Below are 18,763 nucleotides of genomic sequence, written 5' to 3' on the forward strand. Positions count from 1 at the left end.
GGGTCCGTGTGCTGACTATTCTGTATTATGTTTTTGGTTTATGGAAGTTTTTCGATTGTACCTGTGGGTAAAGATAACTGGTTTATAATTCCCTGGACTTATTCTATCTCCATTTTCACATAACATTAGCTGTCTTACAATCCTCTGGAACTATTGCCGTTTCAAATGATGTTTTGTATAAGTGTAAAACCGTGCCTCTACTGACTCTTCCCTAGCTTCTTTTAATATGTGTAGATATAAACTTTCTGGACAAGGGATTTTAACCCCTCTAAAGTTTGACTAGTTCATTGATAATCTCTCCCTTTTCAATCATGAATATTTGGCATGTTTTTAAATCTTTTCTTCTAAAGCTATGTCCATCCAATTACTCTTTTTGGTAAATACTGAGGCAATGGAGTTACTCAATGTTTCTGCCATTTATCTGTCATGACCTATGAGCCTGTGAGTTGATCTTGTGCATCCTTTAATGGCTCTCCCCATATCTTGTTTCTTCTTTTGTTTATTTATGTGTCTGTAGAATAATTTACCATGTCTTTTATATTCCTTGATAATTTCATTTCATAATTCCCCTTTTTTCCCTTTTCCTTAGACTTCTTTCCGAACCTCTTTGTACTCCCTTTTATCATCCTCTCAATCATTGCCTCTGCACTTTGTGTTTGTCTTGTCCTTTAGTTTTAATTTTGTGCTTACCTCTTTATGCATTCACGATATTTCATTATGGATAGTTTCTTCTTGCTTTTTTAGCACATTATATTCTCCTGAACTGAATCGATTACCTTTAAAATATTTCCCACTGCTGTTCAATCTCTTAGTTTTTTTTTCCAGTTTATCTTCCTTTCTTCCATTTTCATCCCAACAAAATTAAGTTTTCTCCATAGAAGAAACTTCAGGGGCAGAATTTTTCGTCCCGCGGGTGGCATGCGCCCAGCCCGAACGGAATAAAATAGTGCGTGATGACATTGGGTGAGTGTCCCGATGTTATCATGTGCCCTTGCGCGATATTTCACTCGGCCAAAGCACTCAGCTGCCGGAGTGGCACCTGGCATTAATTAAATGGCCACTTGAGACCCTTAACAGTCCAATTTACTGTGATTTTTCCTTGTCCGTGCAATTTTCTGCTCATCACACAGGCAAAACGGGCAGGCGCTCAGCCAACATTTTCACAAGGGCAGGATTAAAAAGGGTCAACTGCATTGCCAGTGTGAGTAGTGAGGAGTTTTGGAGATAGTTTGCAGCTGGTTGCTTACAGGTACTTTGTTCAGGGTTCATTCTTAGCATTTCAAGGCCTCAGTTCAGGACTCCTTGCTGTCTGCCAGGGTCCCGGAGGATTCAAATCTTGTGAACCCTTCCAGGTATCAGACAGCCTTCCCTTACCCTGATAATGGGGATTGTGGTCTCTGCTGGAGGGACCTCCTCTGAGGTGGAAGAGAGGGGCAGAAGGAAGAGGAGGCCACATGTCCCTATGCAGCTTCCAGGGAAGGGACCTGTGGGAGGAGAGGTGCAGACACAAAGGGTGCAGGGTCAGCAGGTAGTCCAAGGTGGAAGGGGCCACAGAAGACACCACTATCCTGCTGCCAGGGTTTACAGGCAGTGATGCAATATATCCGGGGTGCAATGCTGAAGGAGGCTCCATCTCTCAAGGGAGACTGTGACCTCCATTTGCCAGATGATTGGGTCTGAGATCAGCTCCGACTGTGTGGATTGACACACCATGCCAGTGGCTCTGAAGGTCACAGTTATCCTCAACTTTTATGCCTCTGGCTCTTTCCAGGGCTCAGAAGAGGATCCCAGTCAGCTGTCCACAGTTGCATCAAGCTGGTGACAGAAGCTCTGTTCAGGCGGGTATTGACTTTAATTCATTTCCATTTGGACGAGGCCAGCCAGGCTGAGCGAGCCAGAGGCTTTGCAGCAATTGCTGGGTTTCCCCGCATCCAGGGTGCCTTCAACTGCACACATGTGGCCATCAAGATGCCAGCGGGTCTGCAAGGTACCTTTGTCAACAGGAAGGGCTTCCACTCCATGAATGTGCAGATAGTGTGTGACCACAGGATGCAGATTCTGCAAATCTGTGCAAGGGACCCAGGCAGCTCCCATAATACATACATCCTGAGACACTCACAGGTGCTGAGGCTCTTCAGTGCTCCAGCCTGACTGGATGGATGGCTGCTGGGTGACAAGGGCTATCTGTTGAAGAGGTGGCTCATGATGCATCTCCACCACCCAAATACAGAGGCTGAGCAGTGTTACAATATGAGTCATGGCTTCACAAGGACGGTGGTAGAGAGGACCATTGGTCTCCTCAAAATGCACTTCCAATGCCTGGACCATTCAGGGGGAGCACTACAATACCCTCCAGAGCAGGTGTCACTGATCGCTGGTTGCATGCTGCGCTCTTCACAATCTGGCACTGGCAAGGGGGGACTGACTGGAGGAAGAGGATATTGATGCAGCTGCACAGGCCACAGATGATGAATCCAGTGGTGAGTCGCAGGTGAGCACAGTGAGGAGAATGCTGAAGGCATGGAGCCAGACCTCGGTAACCTCCAGGGAGGCAGGGACACCATGAATGCCTTGATCCAATGCTCCTTCAGCTAGGCTGCCAAAGATTATCTTCAAATGCATACCAGGGCTGCCGCCCCCATCCTGGATGTCTGAAAGAACCCTTTCATTTGAACACAAAGAACACTCACTGCAATAAAGTTCAGAGCCACCTACATCCAGCATTAGATATTGACATTCCCCACACCAATGAAATAAAAAGGTGAAGCATACTCAGGCCATGATGACAAAAACACAATTCATGTCTTTTTGACAATTCAATAATCTTAACAGAAATGTTTATGGTATTCAGCATTGGATCAGTATACATAAAGTTAACAAAAATGAACATAAAATCATCCGCGGTCCCCCTTGTGCTCATGGTCCTTTAACTTGCGTTGCGACTGCTACGTCTAGGTGCTCCCCCCGTCACTGGCACCAGCATTGGAGGCAGCCTGCTGACTCTGCTGACTTGTTTGCCTTGATGACCTCAGCGGTTGTTCTCTGGCCAGCGAATCCTGTGCTGGCCCCGCCTGGGATGGAGCGGCCAGCGCCACGCCTAGCATCTCCCGAGTCATTGCAGCCTCATCAGATGCCATGGTCACTGGCGGAGGGGTGGAGGTGCTGCTGCCTTCATCCAGAGTGCCCTGAGAAGAGCCCACAGAGACAACAGGCAGCACATGCGCCAATGTGAGGTTGCTGTGGGCCTCCCTGCACACCATTGATGGAGGGGCACTTAGCTGCGATACTGGGTGGCCCATCCATCTCCCACACTGACACTGAACACCTGAGGCCATTGCCTGTGTGAGGGCTTTCAGGTCTGAGCACAACCCCAGGAACCCTTCATTTTGTCCCTGGATGCCTCTCCATGAGAGTCGCCACTCCCTCAATGGAGGAGGCAGTGCGCTCTGCCATGACAGTCAACACAGTGCTCACGCTCCACATGGACTCCTCCATCTTAGAGACCATGGCATGCAGATCCTCATGGAGCTCCGCCAGATTCTCCTGCACATCTCGCTGGACATCCAGCATCTGCCGCTTAATGGATGATTCCAGAAGGCCTTAATTGGCCTGCCAACGTGAAACGCAGTGGTCAGTTTTGTGGCCGCTCACGGGCCTGCCCTACGAAGGGAAAATCCTGCCCGAAGGAAAAACATCTTTACCCAGAGAACTATTAGAATGTGGAACTTGCTACTACAAGTTATGATTGAGCTGAATAGCATATATGTAGTAAAAGAGAAACTAGATAATAACATGAGGGGAAAAGGAATAGGAGGAAATAATAGATTTAGCTGAAGTAGGATGGGAGGAGGCTCATGTTAGCTTAAACACTGGCAAAGGCTTGTTTCTGTGCTGTAAATTCTACGCTATCCTATGCAAAGGGGCTGAAGCCCATTCAGTTTTTCCTGATAATAACTTCCTCTGGGCTGAATGTTACGCCCCATGGTGATGGCATGACAGGCGGGGATCGCAAAATTGAGTGCCTTGGCAACGACATTGTGCCCATCCCTAAATACTGGCCACTTAAGTGTGTCCTTCCACTGCTGATGAGATTTTATCTGCAGAGCTGACGCCAACTGCCCAAGCTGCCAAGTTAAACCTACCGTTTAGTGGCCATGCCAGGGCAGTGCCTCCTGTTCTGGCACTCTGCGCCAAATGGAGGCTCCCTCCAAGCTATTCTGCCCTCCCATGTTTCTCTGGCCCTGGCGAGACCACGGACTAACCTTTGTCTAGGCTCCTGGCTCCTCTTCTCCAGGTGACTGCCTGCAGCTCCAGCAGTGGCCATTGAAGCTCATGGCGTTGCTTGGATAAGAGAGCTGCCAGCCATTTGATTGACTGGCAGCTCTGGGAGGTGGGACATTCTCTCCAATGGGGGTAGAATGCCTGCCTCAAGCCAATTAAACATTTGATGGTCATTAAATAGCTGCAAGGTGAGCAGTCCAGGTGCAGGCGGGCTCTCCTCCGACTTTTACGCTGGGGAGGGGGTCAAGGTTCCCACCACCACATAAAATTCAACACACTCAGTTCTGATATCATCTTTGTAAATCTTTTTTGCACTTTTTACATAGCATCATTATTCTTTTTTGTAACATGGAGAACAGAACTATACACAGTATGGCAGATGATTGGTACAAAGTTTACCAGCAAAACTTTGCACTGTCTTTTTGAATTTTTTTCAGTTGAAGATTAAAAAGAAATTATATCCAAAAAGAAAGCATTAGTATAAATAAATGATAAAGGGGTTCTGAAATGTATTTGCTGTAGGTTAATTAGTATTTGAACTTAATAGGTAGTCTATCAAAATTAGCTACCATTAGCTAGATAGCTATTTAATAGCAAAATAAAAATTTTCAAAAAAATTCAGTCGTTAGCCAGATGAAAGAGTCTCAAGATCAAAGTCCAAAAACTGTATTTTGAATCATATGTTTATTTTTGAGTTGGTTTATTCATCACATGGACATCAAAGAGTTCTTTATACAACCTCCTATCTCTCCCCACCTGTCCGCACACCGCGCCACCACCAGCACCACCATAATTTTAATATCTGCTCTCTATGGAACAATCAGGCTGATATCATAAGCTGTGAGAGTAAGATCTGAATTTTCAAAGGTCAGCTTTGGGATCAAAGGCAGGTGGGCTGGCCACATGGTGCCACTGGCCATTGTGTCGGTGTGGAACCAAAGCCATTTTCAGAGAGGCCAGGGTGGGTCACAAATGATTACTAGCCCATCATTGGTGTGGGTAGCCCACCAAAAGACTGGGGTGGAGGGGGTGGGGAGGAGGGGCACGTTTAAACCTGTGAGGGAACCCCCTCCACCTATCATGACCATTGGCCCACAGATGTGGCTGCTAGTTGTCCGGTGGAGTGGTTGTCCTTCCATTATCATGGCCAGGCAGCTGTGGCCGTTTTAAAAATATACATGACTTACTTGGCCTTCTTCCTCTTGCTCGCGACCTTCAGCTCTGGATGGTAGGGCTGCCGATTTGTGAGTGCTGGAGGGCCTCCCATTGGCCGTCCAGCCTAGGGAGCCCACCTGACATACCTAATTGGATGGTGAGCCTGCTCCCTGGCCTTTAATTAGCCATATCTTTAAAAATAGAGGTGGGCATGTCTGGAGCTTGCCTTGTGGGGCAGGGACCCAGGACTCGTTTCCATGTTTTCACTAACATTGACCCCCATCACCCTTGAAAGAAAATTCAGCCCTAAAAATTCAGAACTTCATTATCCCCTGAATCCTAAGATTTTTGGGTATATTAACTACTGGCAGACTGCATCTGCCTGCTGCCTGACAGTGCTGACGGCAGGCCCTGTGAGGGCCCAGTCGCTGTAGCATCAGGTTGGTGGGCAGTGCATGGAGGTTGAGCACCCCGGGTAGCTGGGCCAGGGTAGGGCGGAGGAAGGTGGGAGTGGGGAGGGTTCCGATGTTGGTAGGGGGTCCTGGAGCAGCATTGGCCCGGGCTGATTTTGTGGAACCTGGAGGCATACCAAATTGGAAAAGAAAGGTTGTCAAAAAAGAGCAAGGGGATGGAGGGCAGAGAGGAAGAAATATGGAACAGGGAGCAGATGACTAAAGGGGAGGAGGGTAGGAAGAGAAAAGTAATACTGTTCTGTTTTTCATTCAGAGCCATCTTTTTAAGAAAAGAAAACCAAATATTGCAAATAACCAAACTTATATACGTTACATTTTACACTTATAAAATATTATACACATTTCAAAAGTATGATTGAAATGAAGGTCACTGTACCGGTTTCTGTAGCCAACATCATTATAGATGTAAGGGCAGTAATGGTCAAAGTAGCCCACACAGCGGTTAGTTACATGACAGTGCTTGGACCGAAGAGGCTTCACAAGGTGGCAAGTATGGCAAAGTCTGCTTAGAGGGTTCTTTCCCTGTTTCCATTCATCAGAGTAAACTGCCTGAAAATATAAATGTCAGTAATCACACCATCATTGATAGAAACTACAAACTAAATCAACAAATTCTGTAAATACATAGCATGTCCATCAGCATCTATAAAAAGCAACATATTAACATTTTGCACTTAACATCCTTCCTCAGAACACTACAACTTGCCTTTTCTATTCACAAATGCTGTTGAACCTGCTGTGTGCTTCCAGCATTTTGTTTTTGTTTCAGACTTTCAACATTTGTAGTTCTTTTCTTTGATAGAAAATAAAAACAATGTTCATTTTTTTGTATTGGCAGACTTTTAAAAAAATCAACTAAGTTAACTTAGAATGACATTGAATTACGACATAGAACACGATGTATATTTAATTTAAAGATACAGTAAACTTTGTGTTATCTGGCACTCCACCAAACTGAATTCTCTCGTAACTGGAATTTCTGAGAGCTTGATTTTTTAAAAAAAATTTCAGTGTTCATATAATGCTTTATTTAAATAAAATTTAACAGTAATAACAATAGATTGTAAGTCTGCAAAAGTTGTTTTTTGGCTTTACATCGAAATTAAAGTATTGGGTCAGTTTTGGTTATTCTGCCGGAACAAGGCTATACCACTCGGAGCAACTATCAGTGAGACTGATGGCTTGATGTTTTAAAAGCTAGTCTGAAGGTTGTGGTGTCATTCATGGTGTCAGCTTGGTCTTCAGTTGTGATGGTTTTACTGTGATGTCTTGCCATGCTAGGATCCTTGACTGCCTAGCTGCTTCCCCTCTCCCCCCAAACCCTCAAAGACAAAGCAGCACCTTGCCTTGTGTCTGGAGAAACATAGCTCCCTGTTAACCCGCATTTTTGATTAACCGATACTGCCCATCCCTGAGCATGCTGGATGACAAAGATTTTGCTGTAGTTTCAAATCACCTTCACCCATCAAATCATTCAGCACTATAGGGCGGAATTGTTTGAGCCCGCTGGGGGGTGGCGTGATAGGTCGCATGCATGGAAAGTATGGCGTGAAGGCAGGTCGCGATCGTCCGCTCAGCCCGCCGACGGTGGGCCACATTTCCTGCCATCGTCAGTGGGGAGCTAATTGCAATACGTTAGCGTATAATTAAAAGGCCATCCCACCAGGCTCTTGGAATCCCGCCGTATCGTCTGTCCATGTTGGCGGGAAAGCACGCCGATGTGTTTCACAACAGCACGCAGGCAATGTGCACTTGGCGGCCTTCACTTTGGAGGAGCTGAGGTGAGTAAGCTGCAGCGTTCTCCACAGCTCACCCATTTTTTACTGGCCTCGGGGGTGCTGGAGTGGGGGTGGTGGCAACTAATCCCTGGCCCTGGAGGTGACTGCTGAAGGGGTGCGGATGGTGTCCGGGGGCACGACTGCTGAGGGGTTGGGGGTGGGGGTGGTGTTGGTGGTGACTGGGACTAAGTTGGGGGTAAGCCTCAAAGGTGACTCCTGGGGGGCGGGGTGGGGTGGGGGGGTCAAGTGATGCCCTGGCGCTGCATCCCGCGCACAGGAATCGAGCTGGGGGGTGCAGAGTAAGCGAGGGGAGTGGCCAAGCATTAGGGGCACCTGCTTAACCTGACCGTGCCTCTGCAACTAAGGCATATCAGGCGCAGCCACAGTGATATGATTGGGGTCAGGCTCCTAGCCTTCCCACCATGCAAGCAATGTGGAGGCACCAAAGAGCCAACAAGCACTCCATACCTTACAACTCCTGCCTGTGATGACTTTGGCGGGCATCCTCTGGAGGGCCAAGACTTGGAAGGCCCTGGCCTGCTTTTGGGTTCCTGCTGTGTGGCAGTGGCACCTTCCTCGGCCTGTGAAGCTGGATCTGCGGAGGTCACAGGAAGATAGGATTCGGATGGGCCAGTCACTCCCAGAATCACCTGGGTGTATGGCCCCGGAGAGTGTGCCTGCTGATCCTCCACCCTATGGGTGCCTTAGGGCCCCGGGCTGACTCCATGAGTGGAAGGGGTATCTGGAATGAGATCAAGCTGCCTAGTACCCCTCTCATGTACACACTGTTGGAGGCCAACTATGGCATCAGCGACGGAATTAGCGCAGCGATGGAGTTAGCACAGCAATGCAGGAGTGACATCCTGGACCGAGGTCTCCATGGAGGCCACCATCTTGCCAGTGTTGACCTCGGTGCATTGCAATGCCAGCGCTATCACCTCAGCCTGAAGATGGACGGACTCCTCCATCGTGTCTTGCAATCTGAGGAATGCAGCGGACTCCTGATGTTCCTGAGCTTGCCTTTGCAGCTCCAGCAGCTGTGACATGACCGAGTGCAGAGGGTTGACATCTGACTCAGACTCAGCAATGTTCTGGCCTCCAGCAGTCCTCTGCGTGCCGGGGACCTGGGAAGTCCCTGCCTCCGCCTGCTGTGGACCAGAAAGTGTGATGTGCTCATCAGGTTGTGATCCTGGGGCTACTCCAAAGCTAGGTCCCACTGAGGTGTGTGTCTCTGCGCTAGTGAAGGATGTGGGTGAGCACTGTGAAAGGATTTAAGGAAGAGTGCCTTCAGGTTCCTCTTCAGAGGTTTCTTCAGGGCTTGATTGGAGGCCCTGGGTCATGGACACAGTCGGCTGTTTGGCAGATGTGCCTGTGAAAGCAAGGAGAGATAATTAGTGCATGGCAATGACCTGTGAAACAGGATACATCACTCACGGCATGGTTGTCTGATGGATGTTGCATTGTTGGATCCTCACTTGGTAGAGCAGCGCCAACCTCACCGTCAGCTTAGGGCAGGTCCTGGTCATCACTGCCCAGCTGGATGGCTCTGTTTTCGAATTCTGTCAGAACTTTGATTTCCGGCATCCCTCCAACTGTCTGCGATCTTTCCTTCCTGTTGTGTGCCAGTTTGTCCTGCATGGATTGAGGTGGGGAGAGTGTATCAGGATGCCTGCTGGGCCAGATGATAAGTATGGGATGAGGACAATGATGGTGTGTGAGAAAGAGTGAATGGTGCTGTCCCTTGAACTGGCAGTGAGTGAGGGCCCTGTGAGTCTGTGAGTTGGGAGTGATGAAAAGAGTGACTTACCCTAGCGGAACGGAGGAGATCATTCATCCGTTTGCGGCAATGGGTGGCTGTCCTCCTCTGCAGGGCATTTGCACTGACCACCGCTGCCACCACCTCCCAAGCTGGGTAGGTGACATTGCCGCCCATCCTGTGGCCAGAGCTGGGGTACAGCAAATCCTATTGGCCTCCACGGCATCCAGCAGTTGCTCAAGGGACCGGTTGTTGAAGCGGGGGGCTGCAGTCTTCTTTCCTTTGCTGGCCTTGTCTCTCGGATAGTGGTGGTGAGCTGGTGGCGATGAGCGCTTTGCTGGTGGCTGCCTTTTAAAGATGGCCACTGGCGTGATGTAACAGTGGGGTGATGGTGAGCGGGCGAATGAGAGCCCGCCTGCCATGTTTTCCAGGAATGCATAAATAATAAGTCGGGCTCAGGAAGATACGGCATGAAAACCCGCCATTTTTGTTGGCGGTTAGGACTCCACTTTACACGCCCGCTACCGCACTTAGTGCAATTCTGGGAAAATTCCGCCCATTTAGTAAAGATGATGAGAGCACCAACATGTGGTGATATAGAGTAATTGCACTTGGCTGGTTTATATGATTGCTCACTGCAAAATTCCCAATCTCAACAGTACTGCTGTAGAGACATTCTGAGCAAATGTTTTTTTAATTCTTTTCATGGGATGTGGGTGTCGCTGACTAGGCCAGCATTTGTCACCCATCTATACTTGCCCTTGAACTGAGTGACATGCTAGGCTTTTACATGGACACTTAAGAGTCAGTCACATTGCTGTGGATCAGGAGTCACATGCAGTCCAGATCATGGCAGATTTCCTTCCTAAAGGACATTAGTGAACCAGAATGGGTTTTTACAACAATCGCTGACAGTTTCATGGCCACCATTACTGAGACTAGTTTTCAATTCCAAAATTTTTTAATTAATTAATTGGATTTAAATTTGACCAGCTACTATGGTGGGATGCCGCTAAGGTATAAGCTTGAGGCTCTAGATTAGCAGTCCAATGATATTACCACTACACCACACTCTTTCACAGATAAAGAGGAAACAATATAAAGAGAACTCCTCACAGTTTCTTTTTTTTGTAGCCAGAATAAGGCCTAGACTAAAGTCTGGGAACAGGTTGTTGTAGAAACCTAGGCCTGAATTTTACATTTTGAGGTCGGGTGTAACACATGTAAAATTGCGCGAAATGACACTGGGCGGGTGTCCCGACGTCACTGAGCACGCGAGTAATATTGAGATTGGTGGGCGCGTGCGGGAGTTGGAGCCGCGCTTGCCGACAATTAAAGGGCTAATTAAGGCCCTTAAAAACCCTATCGACTGAGATTTATCATTGCCCGTGAGATTTTGTGCTCATGGCATGGGCAGGCGGGCACACGTTTTTATCAAATTGTCATCCAAGGGTGGGGTGAAAGGCCCTTGGGCCACAAGCACTTTCATTTTATTTGTGATTTTGCTGCTGTCATATTTCTGAGTTTTGCCAGATTTCCTTTTCATTGCCCTGGCTTTCTAAGCTGGTTCACCTATAAACCTGTGCCAACATTCTAACAAAATAGTCTGTACAAACCATGGGGGAACATGGTTGGTTTGAGAAAAATATTGGCCTTGAAAATCCATGGCCTTTTGGCATATTGCCACTGCAATTATATGGGATGGGGGTGGGGGTGGGGTGGGGGTGGAGTTGGAGGTGGCGTTGAGCTGAGGGTAGGGGCTCTTTGAACGACAGACTCCCCATGACCTAAGCCTTCATTATGACTCAGCATACAGATACTGCAGGTTTATCATCGGAGGTGTCTCAACTGATCTAGCACTACATGTGGAATATGACCAAGTCCCTGCATAATTAAAAACAGTATTTTTAAAATGGATTCCCCAGCAAAAGTGAACAACTGCACTTCGCTTGCAGCCTCCAGTACCCCCTCCCTCACTTAGCCACCCCGCCATGACTCTAGCCTTAGCTGTGCTACCTCAGCCAGGCAGTCCAGAGCTGCTGCAATAGCAGAAGCCAGATGCAGCCTTGATGGCATTGGTATCTACCATGTTGGAGCATTCTGCTCTTTGTAGTTCAGTAGGTTCTGGGTTCCAATCCCACTCCAGAGAGTTGAGCACGTGGGCTTGCAGTCCTGAGAGACTGCTTTACTGTCTGTGGTGCCAGTGTTTAGGTGGGATGTTAATCTGAGACCACGTCTACCCTCTCAGATGGATGTAAAAGACCTGACATTGTTGTCCATGTGACCTTGTTGTGCGCAAATTGGCTGGCTGCCACATTCTCCACATTATAGCAGATAGGGACTCTGGGAAGTCCTAAAGTCATGAAAGGTGCTGGAGAAATGCTTATTCATTATTTTTTCTTTCTTCGCTGATGTAAGTAGATGAAATGAACCCCTGCTCCAACTCTTTCCCCCTTTCCTCCACCCAAAGCTTCCTCACAGCTTCCACAAAATTTAATTGGATCAGTGACAGATGCTGGGCATGACCTGTACATTTTTAAGGCATATTTCACAGCTACTATATACAAATACATTAAGTCAGTGAAAGTTTTAGTCAGGATCAGTTCATAGCCAAAATGTTGCAGTATTAACAACAAATTCGTGTCCATGTTGTAGGACCTATCTGTTTTTCCACTGGAAGTTTAACTGAAGTTGAAGAAAATCATGGGGGATACCATTGGACTTGGCACCCGACTTGTTCCCACCCCTCCCCGCAGTATCAGGCCAACTGGAAGATGCGTTTCACACTGGGTGGGCCTTAATTGGCTAACCAGCATGAAACCATGTTGAGAATGCGATCTCGCCCAGGAATAGATTCTACATCTGGGTGTTGTGTCCTGAAGTGATGTGCGGAGTACTTCATAAACTTTGGAAGGCCTATATGAACAAGTTATTGGAAGGACATGGGACTTCTATGGCCCGAGAAGAAGTGTGAGTGGCTGTTCCTTATTGGAGACATGTAAGGATGAGGTTGGAATCATGTAAGGATGAGGTTTTCTCTGGCTTTCCTATATCTACCACTATCACTCTGGCCATAGGCAACAGGCAGATGTTCTGATGCCTCTTCCTCAACCTCCTCATCATTATCGTCCTCAGCAGGAGAGGCTTGTGCTTCTTCTTCCTCAGGGTTCAAAGTCTCACCTCTTTGCATTGCCAGGCTGTGCAATGTGCAACACACAACGATACGCGAGACCCTCGCTGGTTCATCTTGTAGATCTCCCCCTGACTGGTCAAGGCAATGGAAGCGCATCATGAGAAGACCAATGCATTGCTCTATTATGACCCTTATGACTCATTGTGAGGGTTCGTGATGGGGGTCATCAGCCAAGTCTGGAGAGGGTAACCCCTGAAACTGACGATCCATCCATTCAGCTGTGGATGTGGGATGAACAAATGTGACACCTACAAGTTATGAAACACATTGGTGTCGTGGCTGCTGTCTTGATATCATGTGCACAACTGCATAAGGTGTATCCTGTGGTCACATACAATCTGCATGTTGAGCTAATTAAAGCCCTGCCTATTTATGAATGCCACCAGCTGGTCTGATGAAGCTTTGGTGGTCACAGGGGTGCAGTCAATGACACCCTGCATATGTGGAAAACTAGCCATGGCAGTGAATCCCATGGACCTCTCAGCCTGGCTGTATCTGATAAAGTCACCTGCACTTTAAAGGGTGTATTGGTGACCTCCTTTATGTAGTGGTGAGTGGCTGCCTGGTAGATTCCATGCATCACCAGTTGAATCCTGGAAGAATCCCAAGGCATAGAAATTGAAAGCTGTGGCATCAGGTGGTCTCTTTATCTCCTTGGGTACAGGTTGTCCTGCATTTATATAGAGGTCAGTGACAATCTCCCTGGAGAGGTGTAGTCTCCTTTGGCAATGCCTCTGGCGTCTGCAGGTAATTCATCTTTGTCTGGTAGACGCTGAGATTTACCAGGAGCCTCTGTCTACCTCTCGTTACCTCTCCCCTGCTGCCTGGCCTCCTGCCCTTTGGCAGCCTCCTGTTGCTGCTATTGGGGATCTTCATTGGTGGTTCTGCAGCACAGTACTCTGCCTCATGGCACATCCCTTCCAGAGTCTGTGGATGCAGCAGGACTAGGTGGATGATTCCCATTCAGATATCTCTCTCACTTTACTTACAGACAGGCTTCAAGGTGTGCTTGCCTCTGCTTTTCAGATGCACGGTGCCACTTTAAGGTTCTACCTCTCAGATCCTCAGATGTAAGCTTCCTGTATGAAACTCCACCCCTGAACTCATCTTTGCCTAGAAGGGGTTTGCACAGATCATACCTCTGCCCTGGAACTCATTCTTCTGGAAGCTAAATCCATTCTCAGTGAGTCAGAAAAGGCCTTTGAAAACTGCCAGGTTTCACTGGGTGGGTTTCTGGGGCACAGGAGACCCATGCGAATTGCGTTAAATTCGTGAGCCACCATTAAATTTCAATGAGATTCATGCAAATTTTCTTTAAGTGGGTCATTAACAATCTTAATTGCCTGGTCGCCACTAGTGGGTGGCATTCCCACATTGCCCCCTTTCCACCATGCACTTAACAGCGCACAATTTCCCACCATCGGGAATTGAATGGGAGTCCTCCCACGGGATTCTCCGGACCCAGCCACCATTTTGCTTTCTCCAATGGGCTTTACTAAATTCCCCCATTAGGTCAGATGACCAAAAGCTTGAGGTATGTTTGAAGGAGTCTCAAAAAGGACTCAAGTAATTTTACCCCTTTGTTCTTCTGCATCTACCCTCTAGAATCTTTATATCATTGTAAACTCCTCTTGTAGTCACCAATTAGCCTTCTAAACTTAAAAAAGTACAAACCAAGGTTACACAATCTGTCCCCATAATTTAAGCTTTTAAGCCTTGGTACCATCCTGGTGAATCTAAATTCTACCCCTACAAAAGTCAATACTTCTTTCCTGAGGTTTCATGCTCATGTGCAGTTCTTCAGATAGGGTCTTACCAAAGCTCTGGACAACTGAAGCATTGCTCCCTCATTTTTGTACCCCAGCTCCCATGAGATATGGGGGACTCCATACCTCTCCCTGGCAACAGTCTGAGATTAAGCCACTCTGTTCACAACCTTGGTATCATATTTGACCCTGAAATGAACATCCAACCACATATTTGTGTCATTGCTAAGACCGCCTATTACCACCTCTGTAACATTTTACCCCGTCTCAACTCATTGACCTCTATAACATTGTTTCATTTTACCCCTGTCTTGACTTATATGCCGCTGAAACCCTCTTTCATGCGCGTGGAGGAGGAGTTCGTGGCATCGAGTGGGTGGAGGGGCCCACGCTGGGTTTTGGCACCAGACCGGAGGCCCCGAGCCACAGGCCCCAGACCGGAGGCCCTGGACCCTAGGCCCCAGTTCACGGTTCCTCTCCAATTGTCTCAGAGCCCATCTGCAGCAAAGTTGAAAAAGAGCTATGTCGTCTCAGAAAGCTCAACGGACAGAGAAGCAAAGATTGGAAATTCACAGCATGAAGAGTCCCAGGACATTTCCGTGTGTGAAAAAAACAAAGAGTGACATCACAGGAAAACTGTAAGTTCATTGGTTGGTAAGCAACTGCTAGTTTGAACTACCTATTCTAAGTTGATTTCAGATTAAAGGTGATACTGGGGCCCAGGACCAGAGGTTTAACACTTCAGCTTCAACTCAGCAGAGAGAGCAAGTTCCAGTTGATTTTAAAAAGTATATTTTGAATCTCTATTCTAACTTGCTTTCAGATTAAAGTAAATAGGATAAATATTTTACACATTGATAAACTAAAGACCAGTCAGAAATTTAAAAACAAATTGAAAAGCTAATTAAATAACATAGAGATGCAGGGCCAGGCGATGTGTTGTAGCTGCATGACGTGGGAGCTGGTGGATCCCATTGTGGATCTTAGTGACCGCATCTGTAGCAAATGTTGGTTGCTTGAGGAACTCCAGCTCAGAGTTGATGAGCTGGAGTCTGAGCTTCAGATACTGTGACACATCAGGGAGGGGGAGAGTTACCTGGACTCTGTGTTTCAGGAGACAGTCACACCCCTCAGATTAACTACCTTAAATTTGGCCAAAGGTCAGGGACAGGAGGGTGTGACTATGAGTGAGGCAGGTAGAGGGATCCAGGAAGTAGTACTGCCCTTATTCAACAGGTTTGAGATTCTTGCTCCCTGTGTGGACAAGAGCGGGGACTGTAGGGAGGATGAGTAAACTGACCATAGCACCGTGGTACAGGGAGCCATTCAAGTGGGGGGAGAAAAGAGAAATGTAGTTGTAATTGGGGATAGTATAGTTAGGGGGATAGATACAGTTCTCTGTAGCCAGGATCAAGAGTCCTGAAGGCTGTGTTGCCTACCTGGTGCCAGGGTTAAGGACATCTCATCTGGGCTGCAGAGGAACTTGGAGTGGGAGGGGAAAGATCCAGTTGTTGTTGTCCACGTAGGTACCAATGATATAGGTAGAATGAGGAAAGAGGTTCTGCTGAGGGAATATGAGCAGCTAGGGGCTAAATTAAAAAGCAGATCCAAAAAGTTAATAATCTCCAGATAACTACCTGAGCCATGAGCTAATTGGCACAGGGTTAATAAGATTAAAGAGGTAAATGCATGGCTCAAAGATTGGTGTGGGAGAAATGGATTTGAATTCATGGGACATTGGCACCAGCACTGGGGAAAGAGCGAGCTATTCCATTCGGATGCGCTCCACTTGAATCAGGCTGGGCCCAGTGTCCTGGCGAATCGCATAACTAGGGTTGTAAATAGGACTTTAAACTAAATATTGGGGGGAGGGTTCCATTGCATGGAAATATAAAAAATCAAAGTTTAAGGAGAGGGTAAGAGTGCAGGTTAGTGACGAGGCTGATTGTTATCAAAAAGTGAAAGGATGGGACAGTTTGTGAATGCCATATTGCACCAAAGAATCATAAGAGTGGGGAAAATTGCCAATAGGGCAAACTTAAAGGCTTTGTAACTGAATGCGCATAGCATTTGGAATACAACTAATGAGTTAACAGCGCAAATAGAGATAAATAGATATGAGCATGTAAGAAAGGCATGGCAATAATCATGGATGATTTTAATATGCATATAGACTGGACTAATCAAATTGGCAAGGATAGCCTTGAAGGAGAGCTCATACAGCATATTAGAGCAATTGCTGAGCCGTGGTTACAGGGAGAACAGGTTTGGGAGTTGAATATCCAAGGGTACTCAGTGTTTCGGTAGGATAGGCAGGAAGGAAAAGGAGGTGGTGTAGCTTTGTTCGTAAAGGAAGAGATCAGTGCTATAGTGAGGGATGATATAGGCACTGGAGAGCAAGACGTAGAGTCAGTCTGGGTAGAAATAAGAAATAGCAAGGGAAAGAAGTCCCTGGTGAGAGTAATCTATAGGTCCCCAAATAGTAGTTCAGCAGTAGGGCACAGTATAAACCAGGAAATACTGGGAGCATGTAAGAAAGGCATGACAATAATCATGGATTATTTTAATATGCATATAGACTGGACTAATCAAATTGGCAAGGATAGCCTTGGGGGAGAGCTCATACAGTGTATTAGAGATTATTTCTTGGAGCAATATGTTGTGGAACCAACTAGGGAGCAGGCTATTCTGGATTTGGTTTTGTGTAATGAGATGGGATTAATTAATGATCTCACAGTAAAGGATCCTCTAGGGAAGAGTGATCACAGCATGCTAGATTTTCAAATTCAGTTTGAGAGCGAAAATCTTGAGTCTCACACTAGTGTTCTGGAGTTAAACAAAGGTAATTATATAGGCATGAGGGCAGATTTGGCCCTAGTGGACTGGTCAGGAAGACTTCAATGTTGGACAGTTGATGAACAGTGGCAGATATTTAAGGAGATATTCAATTCCTCCCAAGTAAAATATATTCCAAAGAGGAAGAAAGATGGTAAGAGGGGGAAAAGTATCCATGGCTAAGCAAGAGAGTTAAAGATAACATACAGGCAAAAACCAAGGCATACCAAATTGCAAAGATCAGTGGCAGGCTGGGAGATTGGGAAACTTAAAGATCAGCAAAGGGTTTCTAAAAAAATAATAAAAAGAGCAAAGGTACTATGAAAGAAAACTAGCAGAAAATGTAAGAACTGATAGCAAAAGCTTCTACAAGTATATAAAAGGAAAGACTGTAGCTAAAGTGAATGTTGGTCCCTTGGAGGATGAGACTGGGGAGTTAATAGTGGGGAACTCAGAAATGGCAGAGACGCTTAATCAATATTTTGCCTCATTTTTCACAGTGGAGGACACTAGTTCCAACCCAATAGTAACAGGTAGTGCAGAGGGTATAGAGAAGGAGGAACCTAGATCAATCACCATCACTAGAGAAAAAGTACTGAGCAATCTATTGAGATTAAAGGATGACAAGTCCCCATGACCTAATGGCCTACATCCCAGGGTCTTAAAGGAAGTGGCAGCGGAGATAGTGGATGCATTGGCTATAATATTCCAAAATTTCCCTGGATTCTGGAAAGGTTCCAGTGGATTGGAACATAACACCCTTATTCAAAAAGGGGGGGAGGCAGAAAGTAGGAAACTGAACCAGTTAGTTTAACGTCTGTCATTGGGAAATTGTTGGAATCCATTATTGAGGAAGTAGTAATGGGGCATTTGAAAAGTCAAAATGCAATCCATCAGAGTCAGCATGGATTTATGAAAAGTAAATCTCATTTGACTAATTTGCTAGAGTTCTTTGAAGATGTAACAAGCAAAGTGGATAATGGGGATCCTGTAGATGTGGTATATCTGGACTTCCAGAAGGCCTTTGATAAGGTGCAGCACAAAAGATTAATACACAAGATAAGATCACATGGAGTTAGGGGTAATATATTAGCTTGGATAGAGGATTGGCTAATCAACAGAAAGCAGAGAGTCGGGATAAATGGGTCTTTTTCTGGATGGCAAGCTGTAACTAGTGGGATGCCGTAGTGTTCGGTCCTTGGGCCCCAACTACTTACTTATATTAATGACTTGGATTTAGGGATAGAAGGTGCTTTAGCTAAATTTGCAGATGACACCAAAATAGGTGGGAAAGTAAGTTGCAATGAAGAAATAAGGAATTTACAAATGGATATGGACAGGTTAGGTGAATGGGCCAAAATTTGGCAGATGATTAACGTGGATAAGTGTGAGGTTATCCATTTTGTTCAGAAGAATAAAAAAGGCGACTTATTATTTAAATGGAAAGAAACTTCAGAATGCTTCAGTGCAGAGGGATCTGGGTGTCCTCGTGCATGAATTGCTAAAAACTAGTATGCAGGTACAGC

The 18,763-nt window shown here is 46.5% G+C and overlaps 1 protein-coding gene across 1 annotated transcript in view; it reads right to left on the reverse strand.

Annotated features, from left to right (window-relative positions):
* Window positions 1–18,763, reverse strand: part of LOC121280723 (probable protein S-acyltransferase 23) — a 171,180-nt gene that overhangs the window by 9,284 nt on the left and 143,133 nt on the right. Inside the window, exon 8 of the mRNA XM_041192851.1 lies at window positions 6,286–6,458. Within this exon, the coding sequence (XP_041048785.1) occupies window positions 6,286–6,458 (173 nt within the window). The remainder of the gene's footprint in view (window positions 1–6,285; window positions 6,459–18,763) is intronic.

This window comes from Carcharodon carcharias, chromosome 1 (genome assembly GCF_017639515.1).
Source record: "Carcharodon carcharias isolate sCarCar2 chromosome 1, sCarCar2.pri, whole genome shotgun sequence".
NCBI classification, from domain to species: Eukaryota; Metazoa; Chordata; class Chondrichthyes; order Lamniformes; family Lamnidae; genus Carcharodon; species Carcharodon carcharias.